The following is a 16,553-nucleotide window of genomic DNA, read 5'->3' on the forward strand; positions in this document are numbered from 1 at the left end:
ATAATCACCCTCGTGAGTATACACGAGGGTGATTGACAGTGCTAGGACCCTTACCCCTGGCTTCAATTGGTTATTAACGATTGAACTATGTATTTTTATAGATTATTGCAGGAGAAATCAAAGGAGCTCAAATTTTTCCCCCCACAGATTATCTGTCTCATATTACACAGTCACCACATAGTGACGTTTTTAGCAAATTTGAGAAAAACTTTTTTTTTTTTTTTGTATAAAAGTTACACACACTCCCTTTAAATCTCTCCTTGTAATTAGGAATGAACAGGCAGCTTCCTCTAATAGGTCTACTTTGGTGCTCCATTAGCGATGGGGCCGCTGTGCGGCTTGCTCCATAACCACTGGAGCTGCCGGCCCAGTTTTCCACTAACTTTGCCCAGCACACAGGCTGAGCCTTTGCATTTTAAACGGCATGGAAATGCGCGGCTCGCCCACGAAAACCAAGCCCCTGCACAGCCCGGACCCTGGAACAGTGAAGGTGACATCCTTGGCTCCCCCTGAAAGGACCACACTCACCACCTCCGATCGCTGGCCGACAGACGGAGGATGGCCGACCGCCGCTGCGGTGTGGTCCTCCGAGAAACGCTGCAGGTCTCTGAGCTGAAAGCACCTCCTTGTCGCCGAGAGGAGCTTCCCGTCTGCAGAGTTTACCGCAAGGCTCGGAAGATGTTGGGACAGTTCTCTGCCAGAAAAGGATCTGCTGTTGTAGAGCATAAACGTCCGTGAGAGCAACTCGTTAACCCTCCAAAGTGCAGTGGAGAGTCTAACGGCAAAATCAACAGACAGGATGTGGAAGATGTTTTCTTTAAAAACTTCTAACCTGATGGGCATGGTGGAAAAAAAAATCTGTGGAAGTGAGTCCTGTCTTAGAGTTTTGACATTAGCAGAAACCTATACAAAAAAAGGACAATTATGTGGAGGGTTCTGGAAAAGGCTCACTTTAGAGCCGAGAGGTTCAGTTCTCACTCCCAGCACTTAGTACAATGGACCGCTATGTGAATAAGAGTTTAAGGGAAAGTATTCACATCCTTTGAGGTTTTTGTTTTTTTGTCACTCTACCTCATTGTCTTTATTATCTTTCATTGGGACTTTAGTAGACCTATTTCACCATTTGGAGGTTTTCACCATGTTGTGTGAATAAAAGTCACTCAATCAAATCTAGCCAATAAAACACCCAACCAGATCTCACTGCAACCGCAACCACAGGTCTTTTGAGGTATGTCTCACTCTCTACCAGCTTTGACATGTTTGCCCTTTGTTCTTTTCGAAAAAGCTCAAGCTCGGTCAGAAAGCATACGGAAAGAACCTCTTTGAGTCTCACCACAAATGCATCATCGGTCCACTCTAACAAATAAATATGCTTTGATCCTTCCTGATGTAGCTGTGGCTGGACGGTGGACCTCCACCCCCGGTCTCAAGTCTTCTCTCCCTATCGACCCTGACCAGCTTCCTTTATTTCTACTGGGGAAAAGTTTACACTTTGGTCTCATCTGACCAGATGAGTTTTGTCCATGGTATTGTTGTGTGGCATCCTGTGGTTTTCGACGCAATCGCTGTCCACATCTGTTGACAGATTCTCCCACCCAAGTTGTTGATCTCTGCAGCTCCTCAAGAGTCACTACCAGGACCGTCTTTGCTGTTTCTCTGATCATTTCTCTATTTGTCTGATCTGTAAGCATATGTTTTGGAGAGACCTAGGAAGTCTTGGTAGGTTAATAGTTGTGCCATCTCTGTGAGATTTTCCAAGCTGGGGATGTTGCTTTATAACCTAATTCTTGTGTAAGCTCCTCGCCACTTTATCCTTTGTCCTGTTTGAGACTCCAGCAAAGCAAGTAAAATTTTTATTTCCATTACAACTTTCACAGACATATAAATCACAAAGCAAAACAATTAAAACACACAAAAAGAGACATTAGGCAAAAGCCAACAACATTTGTCTCAAAGACATCAGAGTCCTGTGTGAAGCCGGAGAACCCAAAAGGTCCAGAATGGTCCCGATTAAACTGCTGCTGAAGTGTAAGAGGTGCGAAATGAGATCATGACTAATCATCTCTTGCTCAGTTCGTGACACACAAGATCTCAACTTAGAGATGCTCCGTAAATGATAAAGACACCTCTAACAAGCATTTTACGGTGACTGTCAAAAGATAATGGACTGTCATAGACGGTGCCCAGATTTGTGAGACCAGTTTTCAGACTAGGAGCTAAAGTCCTGATGTAAAGACTTTTTTCATTGGAGGAAATAAAAAGTTTCTGTTTCGTTCGCATTTAACTGGATTGTTTGGCATGATGTGATGTCGGACAGTCAGCTGAATGGTTGAAAAGATTAATACAATCGTATGTCAGTGCAGCGTTTTTTTAGGCTACACCCCACAAGATGTAAATTAAAACAGGACAAGGCCCAACACTGAACCTTGAGGTACCCCACAAGACAGTGGTGCACTATGTGAGTGAACCTGGTTCATAAGAACAGAAAAAGACCTGATAGGTAAGAAGTGAACCAGTTTAACACAATGTCAGACATGAAAAACAAATCTCTCTGTCTGTCACTAACCAGGTAACTTTGAAGGTATTTTGTTCCGCTAGATATTATTTAGGGATACCTGAACGTAATTGCAAGTTCAACTTTTTCTTATTTTCTTAAGTTGTTTTTATGTGTTTATGTATTTTGCCAGGATAAGTTAAGTCACCGAGGCTAAAATTAGAGCCCTGCTGTGAGCGTGCTCCTTGCTTGCGTATTAGCAGACGTTTAGTGTGGAAAACACATCCACTCCATTAATGACCCAAGAAGTCAGATGGCTCTCGTTGTTAATGTGGTTGGAATTTCTAGACTCCAAACTTTAAACCCTCCACGCGATCAAGGGGATATCCTCTGTCAAGAACTTTGACCTCAAAACACTGGAGTCAGCGCTTGCCCACTGAAGTGAGAAACCCACAAGCAGTCCACAGTCAGACATATTAGCTGTATGTGTTCTGGCTGTAAGATCCCACTTATTGTGATGAATGGCGTGAGTCACGGCGCTCTGTTTAAGACTTCATGCCCGGTTGCGAGTGCAGAGCCAGAGAAGCCATCACCCTGACTACTTGACTGTTTTTGTACCATGGCTTAAACAGAGTAAAAACAAATGGGCCTCCCGACCAAGACCAAGCTGCCTGAGAGGGGTATGAACTCGAGGGGCCGCGGAGGACCACGGAGGGGACCACAGGAATACTTTACATCCAGTACAGAGGAGCAATAGGATTCCAAATATAGGCCACGCTAGAAGAAAAATAGCATTTAATCTCTTCTTAAAGAAGTATATTTTTGCTGCCGCATTCCACATTAGCGGCACATGTGACTGACTATTGAACGGGGTAGGAATGTGGAGTGGTTAGCGCGGGACGTTGATCAAATATTCCAACAGACTGCTACTTTAATTCCATTAAAATTGCTGACAGATGCTTGGATTTTATGCAGTAGGAACGCTATGAAATCAGAAAAGAAAAATATCCACAGGGGACTGAAAAGGCATATTTCCTATTTGATTAAGTTGTGCAGCAAAAACACTGGGGAAGGCGAAACATTTGGAAATGTCAAGCATCGAACGTCCTTGCATTGATGGAAGCCAAATTAAGTGTTGATAAGGTTCAGGGAAGAGTCGGGAATTATCTCTTTTCGGGAACAGGAAGACCTCTAACCACACCAATGTGTGCAACGTGTTGCATTTGTGAGTTTATTTGTGTGCAATTTACATCAGATTTAGTGACTAAATCTGGAAGTCATTTCATTGTTCTTGCTTTTAAAACGCATTCCCCTTACAACAGTGTTTCGCATTTCGGCAAAGCTTGACGACAGAGTACTTTTAAAGTACCTTGGGATGCTTTAAAAGGCTATCCTTGTCTAATCCAAGCAAAAACTCCAGTACAAAGTCAATCTTGTTCCCAGAGCTCAGAGGAGTTCAGCAGGCCTGCACACCGTCTCTCTCACTCTGGGACTTAGAGTAGAGCTGCCACAGTTGAGGTGGTTCAGACATCTGACCAGGACGCTGTCCACACTCTGGAGGAGACCCGAGGACCGACGGAGAAGTCTCTTTGAGGACATTACATCTCTTCCAGGGTGGGAAAGCCTTTCGGAATGAGTGTTTTACTCCTAGACCCAACACCCTTGTGATGACATGGATCCTGTACAGGATGAGCAGACGGAGCCCACCAACAGGTAGATGAGGTTCCCCACATTCGGGCAAGCATGACTACCAAACAACCGTGATAACTGAAAGGAAATACCGCCATCTGGTGGTCGAGAAGTTGTATTACAAACGCAAACGTGGTCATCGCCCATCGTATTAATTACGATAAAAATGGGAAAGCATTGGAATATTCCCAGTAAATATTTGAATGCATGCATTGGTTTAATTATAAATATACTTTTTTATGTATATTCTTCTATAATTTTATGTAGATTTCAGTAAACCAATCGTTATTTTATATGCAGTAGATTATGTTGGTTTTAATAAAAACAAAAGAATACATTGATCATTGAAATTGAATCCCGACAAAGCCAAACAAGGGGCAAAAGGATACGTTTGCCCGGGACATTTAGGTGGAGATTGAACTGCAGTACCATATTCTGCCACAAGATGGAAGTAACGGTTCGGTAATCCTTCATACTTAAGGTTCAACTGTAAACACCAGTTACTTCCTTTTTCTTCGGAAAACAACGTAAAAAACAACAAAACTGTCTTCTATCAATTGGCTGGTAATTATGTGTCGGCTAAAAAAACGTACAAGATTAAAATTTGATTGTTTTTTATTTATTTATTTCTTGTTAAATAACTTTCATTTTCTGAAGAAGTTTGCATAAAACCTCGGCGTCGCTTGGTAATGACGTGCTTTTGACGCTATGGCCGCTCACGCTAGCGAGCTGGAGATTGCGAAGAAGAATTTGACGAACGCCATCGGCGATAACGTGAAGCAGTAAGATGAAAGGGCTGCTAATGAGATTCCTCTGCGTGTGGTTTAACGTGCACCCCATTCCCATGTCGCAGAAAAATCCTACAGCTTATTTGAGGCATCTGTTCGTATTAGCGCCTGGCTAGCACGTAGCCATTAGCATTAGCTAGCTAATGTTTTTAGCGGTATACTGAATATCCGTTTTGGCTTTTTTTTGAAAATTTTCGTGCTGCGAATGATAGACGTAGCTCTTTCTGTTTTATTTTAGTTAAAGAGTGTCATTAAGTTGTATGACGTTAAACGAAAAAAAGTTAATTGTAGCTATTTTTGAAGCTTTCTCCGTCCTAATCTGTGTTGTCCCCGCAGTTATTGGGCTAACCTAAAGCTGTGGTTCAAACAGAAGATTAGCAAAGAAGAGTTTGACGTCGAGGCACGTCGCCTGCTGCCTCAGGAGAATGGTTGGTGTGCAGAAGAAGCTGCTGTCCTTTCCAGCGTTTTCTGTAAAGCAATGATGCTTATCACACGTGTCCTGCTTTCTGTCCCAGTCCACTTTCACAACGACTTCCTGTTGGCCATTCTCACGCGATGTCAGATCATTGTTTCCACACCAGGTGAGTTTGATGCATCCGGATTAGTGCAAGCGGTAAAGCGTTTAACGACACCTACAGTAGACACAAGATATTTACAGAAACTGAATAACAAGACACATAATACACATTTTTTTCTCTCTCATTGCCTCAAGTTAAACCTGACCAAATGTCTCTTGTCTTAGGTCAGTCACTATTACCTAAGACAAAATGGAAAACTTAAAAAAAGTAAATAATTCAAAGGTTTACAGGCATTACTGCCCTTTAAACTGCATGACTTGGGTCAAACCTTTTGTGGCATGTAGGAAGCAGAAAAGCTTCGCTACAGTAAACGAAGTGTTCATCAAAGCTCTCATAGCGCACATCTTCGTCATCATCAGATTCGTTACTGTAAAATTCATCATCGTCTTATTTTTTCAACACAGGATAAAAGGCATTGAAAGCACTTTGGTTCAAGCTGTCAAATGCAAAATATTTCCCAGTTTCATAATGTTTGGACAGTCATTTCCATCAGAAAACTTCCAGAACTGTTCAGAAAATGATTAGGGGTTGTAATAAACTGATTAGAAATTATCACCAAACATCGGAAAACCTCCGAACACATTAAGAAATTTGCCAGGACACACAATTCTAAAAATTTGGGCTGTTATTTGATATTTATATGTCTACTGTTCAACCATTTACTGACATTATTAATATTGCACAAAAGAAAATAAAAAAATCTCTTTGCTCTCGACACTGTGTGAAATAGAAACAAAACGTTTTGGTTGAATGAAAGCAGTTTTACATCTTATTCTTTATGGGAGAGGTGTGTGAATAACTTTGAGCTTAACGGTATGCACACAAAATGAAAGAAATAAGTCAAAGTGGTTAAATCAAGGAACAAATGATTTATTTCTGGTTTAAGAAAGAAAACTGTATTTGGGATAATCAATTAAGATCAAGTGCTTAGTTTGCTATTATCCTCAGTGTACACAGAGAACATGGACTAAATCCGGGGTGTGTTTAACCAGGAAGTTAACTGGGTAACTGATTTCCAAAGGATGCTGTCCTTTTTTAAGAGCGCTTTTCGACACATCCCGAAAGAAAACAACAAGGTTTTATGAAGTCAATTATTGTTGCCCTTGAATCTGCTGGTGCTTTAATTCCTGGTGGTGTTCCGCTTTAGAAATGACACCTTTACAAGGCAGTAAGTAGCTTTGCTTTCTTTGTTAACCCGTTCAACGTGAGTCGTGTTCTTTTCAGTTTCTATAAATAATCAAACTCTCCACTGATCTCAGGATTATGGCTTCCCCACTTAGATTTAGGATTGTGTTTAGTCTTCTAAATTCCCACTTTATCCCTGTAAACGTAACCTTAAACCTGTGTGGCGCCTGAATAAGTTTTCTAATCTGTCTCGGTTTTGGTTAGTCAGAGGAGAGAACTAGGAAATACCCTCCATACATCAAACCTGCGTTGCCGTCCGGACACCCCCGCTCGTTCCGCCGCTGCACACAAAGGCATTTTGTCTCTGCGTCTGAAGTTGCTGTCGATTTAACACTACTCGCATATTCGGGTTTCGGGTGAATTTTCAGAACTAACCCACAATGCGCTTTAAGGTTTACAGATTACTTTCACCTAAACCTTTGAATGCACGTGTTTTGTACAAGTCTTTGCTCTCTAAAAAAGGAGCAAAATTCTGTTTTGGTATCTGTTACATAAATAGGCCAATATACATGGATTGTATTTGGACATGAAGAGACCAAGACGCTCACCAGGACCTTACCGTTGCAAAGTCACGAACAGGATGTTGTCCAACAGAAGCGGCCACAGAGCTTCGTCACCAGGTTGCAACATGGTTGCAAAGAGACTGAAAGAGTCACTTTTACGTGATGCATAATTCTCCACTGGTCTTGAGCAATGGCTGAAACGTATCGTAACTATAAAAGAAGTCTTTTCCACTGAAGCGCATCACGTCCCAATCCCACCACTTTTAGCTTTGACTACGCATCCAAACAGATTTTTCTACAGAGGTTGCAGTCAATGCCCCACAAAACGCCGTTTCTATTAGTTGTGCTTTTTTAAAATTTTTATTCTTTTTGTTTAGCTTCCTTTGTCGGACGATTTTTGTGACAATCCCACTGCTGTCTCCGGTTGATGAATAAGCTTTAAAATCTATTCAGAAACCATGGCGGCCATCAACACTTCCATAAACCGAGCGCCGGAGGGTGATGTCAACGTTCTTCGGCTCGTTTTGGAAACTTCTGATTGCAGTCGCATCGATCAGTGGTATGAACGACCACGCAAAAAAAAACCGAAATCCAATTTCTTTTATATGTAAAAACAAAAATCTGAAAATGCGTTTGCGTAGTCCGAGTCGACTTGTGACCAACATGAGATGTTGCTGTCAAGACCAAGAGCTCATGACACGATATGAACGCCATGGAGACACTTGGAGATTTTTTTTCTGTTTTCCACGGATTTCACCCCAAAAAACAAATATCTCTTAACATTTTGTGAGAAATGTATGGATGTGCCAAGTATGTTTTTTTTTTTTTTTTTGTTTCTGCTGTTTTTTTTGCGGTACTTTTAAGTTTGTTGCAGATAATAAAATAATATTCAAGTTCAGTTTATGCTGCAGATGTGTGTCACAACAAGACTCTTTCCATTACTTTGATCATGAGTCATAACCCGTTTTAAGAGCCTATTCTCTCACTTGCCCACTAGTTATTAATTATTTATGCTTCTTGTGTTTCCTTCTCTATCCTCTAGAGGGCCCAGGCTCCTTGCAGTGGCAAAGCTGTGCCTCAAAGTCTGACAAGTCAAAAGGAAAGAAGAAATGTTCCTCCAGGCAGAAATTTGATGTAAATCCTCTTTCTTATTTTATTAGTTTTTTAGTGGAATTTTTTTTCCCTCTAAATTCACTTCAGAGGAAGTCACAGTTCAGATAAGCCAGTTGTTTGGGTCATGAGCGGTGGTCCTTAATGTCTGGGACAGGTAATGAATGATTCGCTGCACGTTCAGTAGTTGTCTCACCGTCTCGTTGCGATGTTGCGTTCGGTGCCACACAGCACCGCTTCCAGCCACAGAACCCTCTGTTCGGCGCACAGCCGTTCAGCCCGCGGGAGGCGGGCGGCGAGGAGGAGGAGCTACGGCTGAGCGCCCACACGCTGCTGCTGCCGACCCGGGGCCAGCTGGAGGCCCGCATGATGGTCACCGCCTTCGAGATGGGGCTGGACAACGTCACAGAAGACGCCATCAGCACCGTGGTCTGTGCCGTGGAGGTGGGCCGTCGTCATCCATATGCCTGCTCACAAACATTTTAGAACTACTTTCTCCGTCGCATCCTGTTTCTTCCACATGCTTGGCGCAAATCACCGAACTTTCATTTCAGCACCATTTGAAAGACGTCCTGACCGCCGTAATCACTCGGAGGAAGGCGTACCGGCTACGTGACGGACACTTCCCTTACGCCTTCGGCACCGACGTCACACCTCGACCTTATCTGAAGAACAGCCTGTCTGCGTACCACGGCATCAGCGAATGGTAGCGAGCGTCAACGTTTTCTAGTTAACTCAGGGCCGTCACGCTCATTTATTTTGGTCTGGGGCCACATCAGGATCAAATGTGTGTTGCTCGGGACAACGCCTATTAATCGATATTTCTGTTAATGCGCCAGATTTAGCCAAAGCGCTAATTTCTATGTGTTGTAAAGTTAATTTTTTTTGGACATTGATGTATTTTAATTAATTGCTGATTTTCAGGTTTCAAATTTTGAAGGGTTCTTTCACGTCATTTTCTAAGAAAGATGTATCTTTTTTCAAATTTTTTTTACAAAGTTTTAGGTTCTTTTTATTATTATTTTAAAACCTAAACATTGAAATAAAGCAGTGTTTCTTTAAAAATGACTACAAAGTTTTACCTCATAACATTTGTGGCTTTGAATAAGATGCATTTAACTGTAATGCGGGCAAAGTTTGTAGATCCCTTTTCTAGACTTTAGGGGTCCACATAAAACCTGGCGGGACAGATTCGGCCCCCAGACCTGGAGTTTGATGCATGCTACTTAAGACAAATGTTATTTTTGTGTGTGTGATTTTTGTTTCTTTTTAAGTCCTCCTCCAAGCGCGTCTCTTGCTGCATGCCCGCCGCCTCAGCCGTCGCCCGACGACGCCGAGCAAAAAGCCGTCCACTTGCTCGCTTGCTCCTCTGACACGCTACCTGCGCCTCTTCCTCCAATCAGCATGTTTGACCTCCTGGAAGCACTAAAGGTACGAAGATCAGCAAAAATGTGTCTGCATATATGAGCAGAACGGTTTCTTTTATCTATTTTTACTTTTAAAAATTATCAAGGGCCGGCCCAAGATAGTATGGGGCCTTGAGTAGAATCTAATTCAGGCTCTGGGGGAGGAGAGGCGGTAAGGGTTAGCTTGCTTTAACGCTTCGTGAATTGTCTGTGTGGCGCAGGTTCATCGCGCCGTGATGCCCTCCCACACCATGTACGCCCTCAACATGGAGCGCATCCTGGTCCAGCTCTGGCACCCCAGCCATGAGGAGCTGGAGCAGGACCGCATACACAGGCAGAGGCTGGCCAGCTGAGAGTCTCTCTGACTCTCTCCTCGCCAGACTGTGGGACTGAGTTCGTCTCTGCAAACCAGTCAATCTCCAGAACACCCATATGGGGGGGCGGTGTTTCCTGGAAAGTGGAGGACTTGGATTCTACCTGTGGCTTACAGAAGATGGAGCAAGAGGAAAACCAGGAAGCTGGAATGACGTAAAAACTTTACCTGTCCAACTTTAATTACTTGTTCACTGCACAATAGGAAACAGTTGGTTCTAATAGCTATAATTTTAGTCTATTTTAAACTATAGGAGCAAACAGTCTAGTTCTGGAAAAAACAAAGTCTTACCAAGTGTTTTTGGTCTAGTTTCTAGTGGAAATATTGTAGTTTTTTCTTATTTCAGGTGCACTAACACACAAGCAATGTTTCAGCAAGATACAACTGTATGAAGATATCTGCACCAGAAATTAGACCAAAAATACTTTCATGCTTTTGGTGGATTTCTTGTGGGAATTTCTTCTTCAAATATAACCTGCTGCTTTAAGGAATAACAAGTTGCATCCTGGATGTCCATCACCTTTACGAAGCTGCAAGTAATGTTAATTATTAGAAATTTGACAAAAATACAAAAGAAATCTTTTTTTAAACGGATTCAATTTATCAACTGTACCTCCAGCTTTGGTTGTGTATGGTGTTACAATCGGGACACTTTGCTTATTACTTCCTCCTAAATAGCATAAAAGGTTCAATTTTTTTCTGTTTTACTTTACTAATTTAAGTAAGATTTTTTTTATTTGCACCTTGTAACACATAATTGTGAAGTGTGGCAAACACCCCCAGCCCCCACCTTGGCAAATAATTTAATCTCACCTTAAACGGGTGAAACATGTTGGCACCATTATGCCTCTGTAGGTTTGGCTGGAGCAGAGAAATTTACACCACACTTTTCAGATTTTTTGTTGTAAAAACAAGAGGTCTTCCATTGACAAATTAGGATTAAATCACAGAACTTTCTAGCAAAGAACTGTTAAGATTTTAGGTTGCAATGTTGATGTGAAAATTGTTAAATTAGTAAAAAAAAACAACAACAAATATTTCAGTAAAGTGCGGTGTATGAGAGAAAATGCTGGAATCTGGTCTGGAGAAGATCTGAAGTTTACTGTGTGCATTGAACTCATCTTGAAACATAATGTCTAATATTTACTAGTTTCTAGTGGCAGTGTTGGTGATCCTCAGTGTTTCTACATTGTATATGTGTTCATGCTTTTTGTTTTATATATATATATATTATATATATATATATATATATATATATATATATATATATATATATATATATATATATATCACAGTTATAAAATAAAAGTCATTTTGTTTAAGCTAAATTATGCACTGCGTTTTTACTACGCACTTAAGTGTGTAAACAGAGCTGCGTTTTCTTTAGTGGTTACTTGTCGGAGTCACCAGCAGCGGGGGGGGGGGGGGGGGGGGGGGGATTGTGAGGGGTAGTGATTCAGCCACGCGCAGCCTTCCAGAGTCATCTTCCCATATTTGGGCTCCCTGCGGCTTACTTCCGGAAGCCGGGCTCTATCCAATGAGCGCTCGCGCCTCACACGCCACAGAATGACTCAAGGTCCCGTCTGTTCCCGAGTCTGGGATGACGAAAGCCGCTTTGCTTCTCGCTCCTTATGAACTAGACAGAAAATGCTAGCATGATATGTTCAACTTTTCTTTTTATTCGTTCAGCCTTATTTACATTTAAGTGCTCAAAAATGCAGCGTACAAATATTACAAAGAGTTATGATTTTTTTTTCTTAACAAGTTACACACGTATTAAAAAGTCGTATGAAGAAGAGTGTTCTGAAAGTAAGGCAGCTGTCGGTAAGCTACACACACCTACAGATAATAACAATAAAACCGTCTGGAAGGTGTGAAAGCTGTTAGTGTTCTCTTCTTTTCTTTAAACTCGAGCTGTCATTGTGTTTTCACCGTGTCCAGCTGTATCCCCCACGTCACCTCAGTTCCTGTGATGAGGTGCACATTTTCCACGCCTGACCTACAAGTTCTGGTAGAAATAATAATAATAATAATGTAGTGAAATTCAAAAGTGGGCAGACGAATAGGAGCAAAAGTTTCACTCAGCTGTGTGCGTCTGCAACATAACAGGTGTTGGCTTCCTTTTACACCGACCAAGCCAAAACAGTTCGTGTCTGTGCTGTCGGTTGTGGGGGAGGGAGGGAGGGAGTTGGTGGAAGGTGTCAAGCAGCCATCTGAAGTTGCATTTGGTCCTTTATTGGCTCCGTCAGTCTCCGCAGCCTAGTAGGCTTGGAGCTGCTGCGTCAGGATGAGCTGACAGCCGCTGTTGACGTGGTCCATGACCTTCTGCTTGAGCAGAGCCAGCTCGTCCCGAAGGACGTTGGCGGAAGAAACCAGCTCCGTGTTCTGGGTTTTCAGGTTCTTGACCCTTTCCTCCAGTCGGGAGATCCTCTCCAACTTCCTTTTCCGGCACTTGGAGGCGGCCACCCTGTTCCTCATGCGCTTCCTCTCCGCCTTGATGCGCTCCTGGGTCTCCATGTCGATCGGGGAGAGCGGAGGCGTATCGCCGGACATCTCGGGCACCGTTTGCGGCTCCTCCTTGAGCGTCTGCAACCGCGGGTGCTGCTGCTGCGCCGCCAGCTGGTGGTCCGTGTGGCTGTGTGGCGGCTGCGGGGCTCCCGGATAACTTGTGGGCGGGTGCCTCTCCGCGACAGGTGCGGACGCGGAGCCCACGGTTCGGCTAAAACCGGCCAGGTTGGTGTACTCGGGCGGCTCCGTGCGCACCGTGCAACTGTAGGGAATCCCGCCGCCTTCGCACGGAACTGCGCCGGGTGCCACCCCGCTGGTCCCGCCGGTCTGAGCGTCAGGGTGGGCGGCGGGGATCTGCTGGTAGTGGAGCTCGGCCAGGGCCCTCACGAACCCCTCCGCGAAGCCCTCCTGCTCGTCGCTGACGTTCTTGGGGCAGATGAACTGGGTCGGGGTGGGAGTCGTCAGACCAGTGCAGGACTGGATGATCAGTCTCTCCAACTCCGGCGACGCCAGCTTCAGTAAGCCGACATCGGGCGACGTGAGAATGTCCAGGGCTTTTGCTCCGAGCTGGGGCTTGAAGTTTTTGGGGTCGTTCAGGTTCAGGGTCATAGTTTGCTTCATTGTCTTGGGGTTGAACCCGTACACAGCCGCCCCGTCGTGCTGGGAGTTGGAGGCATTTACGGCTTCGTCGTAGAACGTCGCTTCCATTTTACGGATTTTTCTAGACATAAACTTTTTCTTCCGAATCCCGTCCAAACGGTAGAGTTTGAGCAAAGAGTCCGACGTTTATTGGTTTTTCACGGTGTATTCCGTGACGGTCAGTCCGCGGTCCCGAGGCGGACGCTGCCTATTGTTGGGAGTTCAACTCACTTGACAACTTTTGCGTCCCGAGGAAAGTTTTCCTTTGTGGACGGTGCGGTCATCGACGAAAAACAAAAGACGTTTTTCTTCCGCCGCCGAGCGTCTTGTGCGTCAAACGTCCCGCTGTGGCTCGTCCTCCCGCTCTAACGACTGAAAACACTTCATAATAATAACACTCCGAAAACGGGTAATACTTTCAATCACTTCCAACGTGGAGACGAACTTTATCCACCTCTAAGCTGCAGCCCCACTGAAAATAACAATGATGTCATTTCTACGCCCCGCGATTGGCTGGGGGCGAGCGAGTGGGCGGGGCTCGTCTGATGACATGTGTGTTGCTCCGACAACCGGCCCTGTCCCCGCCTCTCCTCGCGAGGGTTCATGGGATTAGGTAATGCAAGGCGCAGCAGCAATGTACTCTGGGATTACGTAGTGTTTTTGAATATTTAGTTACCCGCTCAATTTCTATTGAATCCGTCCCGATCGCGACACTTTTTCTTTTTTATTTATTTATTTTTTCATACCGTCATGGACGCCAGGACTCAGGTTTTACTGGGTCAGATTTAAGTGTCGAAGAGCAAAAGTCTCGAGAGTGATTTCTTTTCCTTTCTTTTCTCTTCTTTTCGTTTTCTTTCTGTCAGGAATAGACAGATGAAGCGGTTCAGGAAGTGTTGTTTAAAGATAGACCACAGACCATGAGCCTGACCCAGATCGAGAGTGCTTTCGGTCCGGGAAAGACGCTCTTAAAAGTCGCACTGTTTTCGCAGTTTGTGTCAAAGCCGCAGATGGAAATGTTTGATCCCGAGTCCTGGAGACACTTTGAAGTGCTTTGCATGAAGATTACATTCAAAAGGCCAGTGCGTGCTGGAGAAAAAGTGTAACATAGTTTAGGTTTTGTATTTACAAAAAAAAAAAGAAGAAGAAAGAAGCTGTAAAACGCAAATAAAAACAAATGAGTAGAGACTGATTAAATAATAATAATAAAATAATAATAATAAGTGTTTGCCTTTGCTGAATAGCTGATGTCAGCTGTGTTTCCAGTCCTGATTTAAAGGAGCCAACACAGCTGATGAGCTGAGGAACTAAATGCTGGCTCCCGCTTATTAGTTCTGGTCCTGGGAATCCAAGACCAGAGAGGTCCCGGTGGGTTTTAGCAAGCAAGCAACTGAAATACATTTGGTCCATTTCGTGATCTTAGAAGATTTGAAAAGTCTGTCATTCTGAGAAAGCGAGAGTGTCACAATGTAAAGACTGCTGGGGGTTAGGTGCGTGGGGTCAGGTTGGTTGAGATGTAATTTCCTTTTTTATATAATTTTAGGCACCTGTAGAAACAACATAACTTACTGACAATAAATTTAATGTCTTCATTAAATCTTATTTCTTCTACCGACAAATTGTACACAGACAGTAAAAGTACAGCTGATGGATGAAGTGTAGATTTCCACTGAGGGATTTCATGAGATATGTTTTCAATTTTTTTTTTTTTTTTTAGTATTTGGGTCAGTGACATCACACAGAGTCCAATAATTGAGCTGACCGACTACTGGGGAAAGTGAATGACTATAGTTACATTGCAAAAAAAATAGAAAAAAAGAAAAACTGATTTTGAACCAGTAAAGTTGCGTCAATGAAAAAAAAATATTTTGAATAAAAGTGAGGCTCCATCCCGGTACCACGATTACAACACATGTAATCTTTGACCAATCGTGTTTACCAAATGATGAAACGTAGGTATAAAATCTGAATTCATTCAGCAAATTAACAGACAATTCGACACACTTTTCTTGTCCGGTCAGTAAATGATGTTTTTTCTGTCTCGACGACAACAAGAAACACAAATTACAGAGTATTGATGTAAATTGCTTTCCCTAAAAAAAAAGAAATATTTACAACTTATGATTTTACAGAAACAATCATGTTTATAAACAGTAGGTTGTTTATATAAAATAGATGAAAATCTTGTATAGGTTTTTGTTTATGGATTTTCACAAAATATTGTAGAACAAGCAGCGTCAGTGCATTTATAGAGGATTAATTCACTACAAAATTTGATTTTATGGCACTTCACAAATAAAAAAAACAAGTTCAATCAGTTCATACTGAATTAGATTTTTATTTTTCATTTTTTTGTACTAATAAATTACAATCCTGTCACCGTTTGTCAAGCACAGCTGTACGAATGCGGTGTGTATTCTAAGTAGAGCAAGTTCTGATATTATTGTGCATGACTTGCAAACAACCAACGGCCTCGATGCTTAGGAAAATGCTGCGTTTGCTCACACACCCGAGGTATTCAGACGGTTAAAAAATGTGAAACATGCCAGTTTTTGTGACTCCCACATGCAAGGCCCTCTGGGTATAAACTGAATCTGCACTGCTGCCTGGAGCCTCAGTCCAGTCCGGCTGGTTTCCCTCACTCTATTATTCAACATGTTCTTCTCCGGCCAACTAAATAAGTCAGCAAGCCCCAGTAAAGTTAAACTGGGATAACCAGAGGCGCTTCGAGTCAACACTGCTAGTGTTGTCGCAAAACCTGTTGTTTATAAGTAGTTCAAAACCTTATAGCTGCAGCATGACACTTTCATGTTTTTTTTTTTTAAAAGTGTTTTCTTTTTTACACATTTGTTAGAGTTGTGATTATGTTGTTACAATATAGTGTCCAAGACAAGTAACCTGTAAAAATCAAAACAAAAACAAACTGCTGAAATACACCACTCAGTCAGAAACAACCAATCAGAGCCAGGAGGGAGGGTCTTAGCACTGTCCATCATACTTGTGCTCTCTGCCAAGCAAAAGCTGGCTCACCACATCATAGCCTGCCACGAATGCTGGATTACAGCGGCAAAACGGTTTTCCCGTAAAGGGTAACTTGTTTTTCAACCGCTGGCACATTGAGCAGCGTACACGAGGTTGATAGGCAGCGCTAAGACTCTCCTTCTGGCTCTGATTGGTTGTCTGACCGGGAGCAGTGCGTTTCTGTAAACTACTATAGCAGCACAGGGAGAATTTAGATGTTTGTTTTTCTTCAGGACATCTGATCTTTGGTGGCAGTTTTAAT

At 42.9% G+C, this 16,553-nt stretch overlaps 2 protein-coding genes across 2 annotated transcripts; one reads left to right on the forward strand and one right to left on the reverse strand.

Annotated features, from left to right (window-relative positions):
* The first annotated feature begins 4,713 nt into the window (after nucleotides 1-4,713).
* Nucleotides 4,714-11,193, forward strand: tada1 (transcriptional adaptor 1). Its single transcript, XM_055033138.1, has 8 exons — nucleotides 4,714-4,965; nucleotides 5,308-5,399; nucleotides 5,487-5,552; nucleotides 8,280-8,371; nucleotides 8,579-8,791; nucleotides 8,902-9,053; nucleotides 9,622-9,778; nucleotides 9,975-11,193. The coding sequence occupies exons 1-8, from the start codon at nucleotides 4,892-4,894 to the stop codon at nucleotides 10,104-10,106; spliced, it is 978 nt and encodes a 325-aa protein (XP_054889113.1). The 5' UTR covers nucleotides 4,714-4,891; the 3' UTR covers nucleotides 10,107-11,193.
* A 591-nt stretch (nucleotides 11,194-11,784) lies between these two features.
* On the reverse strand, nucleotides 11,785-13,734 carry LOC129361914 (transcription factor Jun-like). Its single transcript, XM_055033139.1, has one exon. The coding sequence runs from the start codon at nucleotides 13,361-13,363 to the stop codon at nucleotides 12,386-12,388; it is 978 nt and encodes a 325-aa protein (XP_054889114.1). The 5' UTR covers nucleotides 13,364-13,734; the 3' UTR covers nucleotides 11,785-12,385.
* Between the last annotated feature and the right edge of the window lie 2,819 nt (nucleotides 13,735-16,553).

Source organism: Poeciliopsis prolifica, unplaced genomic scaffold, assembly GCF_027474105.1.
Source record: "Poeciliopsis prolifica strain line A6 unplaced genomic scaffold, Auburn_PproV2 SCAFFOLD008, whole genome shotgun sequence".
NCBI lineage: Eukaryota > Metazoa > Chordata > Actinopteri > Cyprinodontiformes > Poeciliidae > Poeciliopsis > Poeciliopsis prolifica.

What these genes read in the sequence shown, in the direction of transcription:
- tada1 (XM_055033138.1), top strand. Translation starts at nt 4,892, where the DNA reads ATGGCCGCTCACGCTAGCGAGCTGGAGATTGCGAAGAAGAATTTGACG. An exon ending in CCGTGGTCTGTGCCGTGGAG is followed by an intron (nt 8,792 to 8,901) that starts GTGGGCCGTCGT and finishes CTTTCATTTCAG; the next exon opens with CACCATTTGAAAGACGTCCT. An exon ending in TACCACGGCATCAGCGAATG is followed by an intron (nt 9,054 to 9,621) that starts GTAGCGAGCGTC and finishes TTTCTTTTTAAG; the next exon opens with TCCTCCTCCAAGCGCGTCTC.
- LOC129361914 (XM_055033139.1), bottom strand. Translation starts at nt 13,363, where the DNA reads ATGTCTAGAAAAATCCGTAAAATGGAAGCGACGTTCTACGACGAAGCC.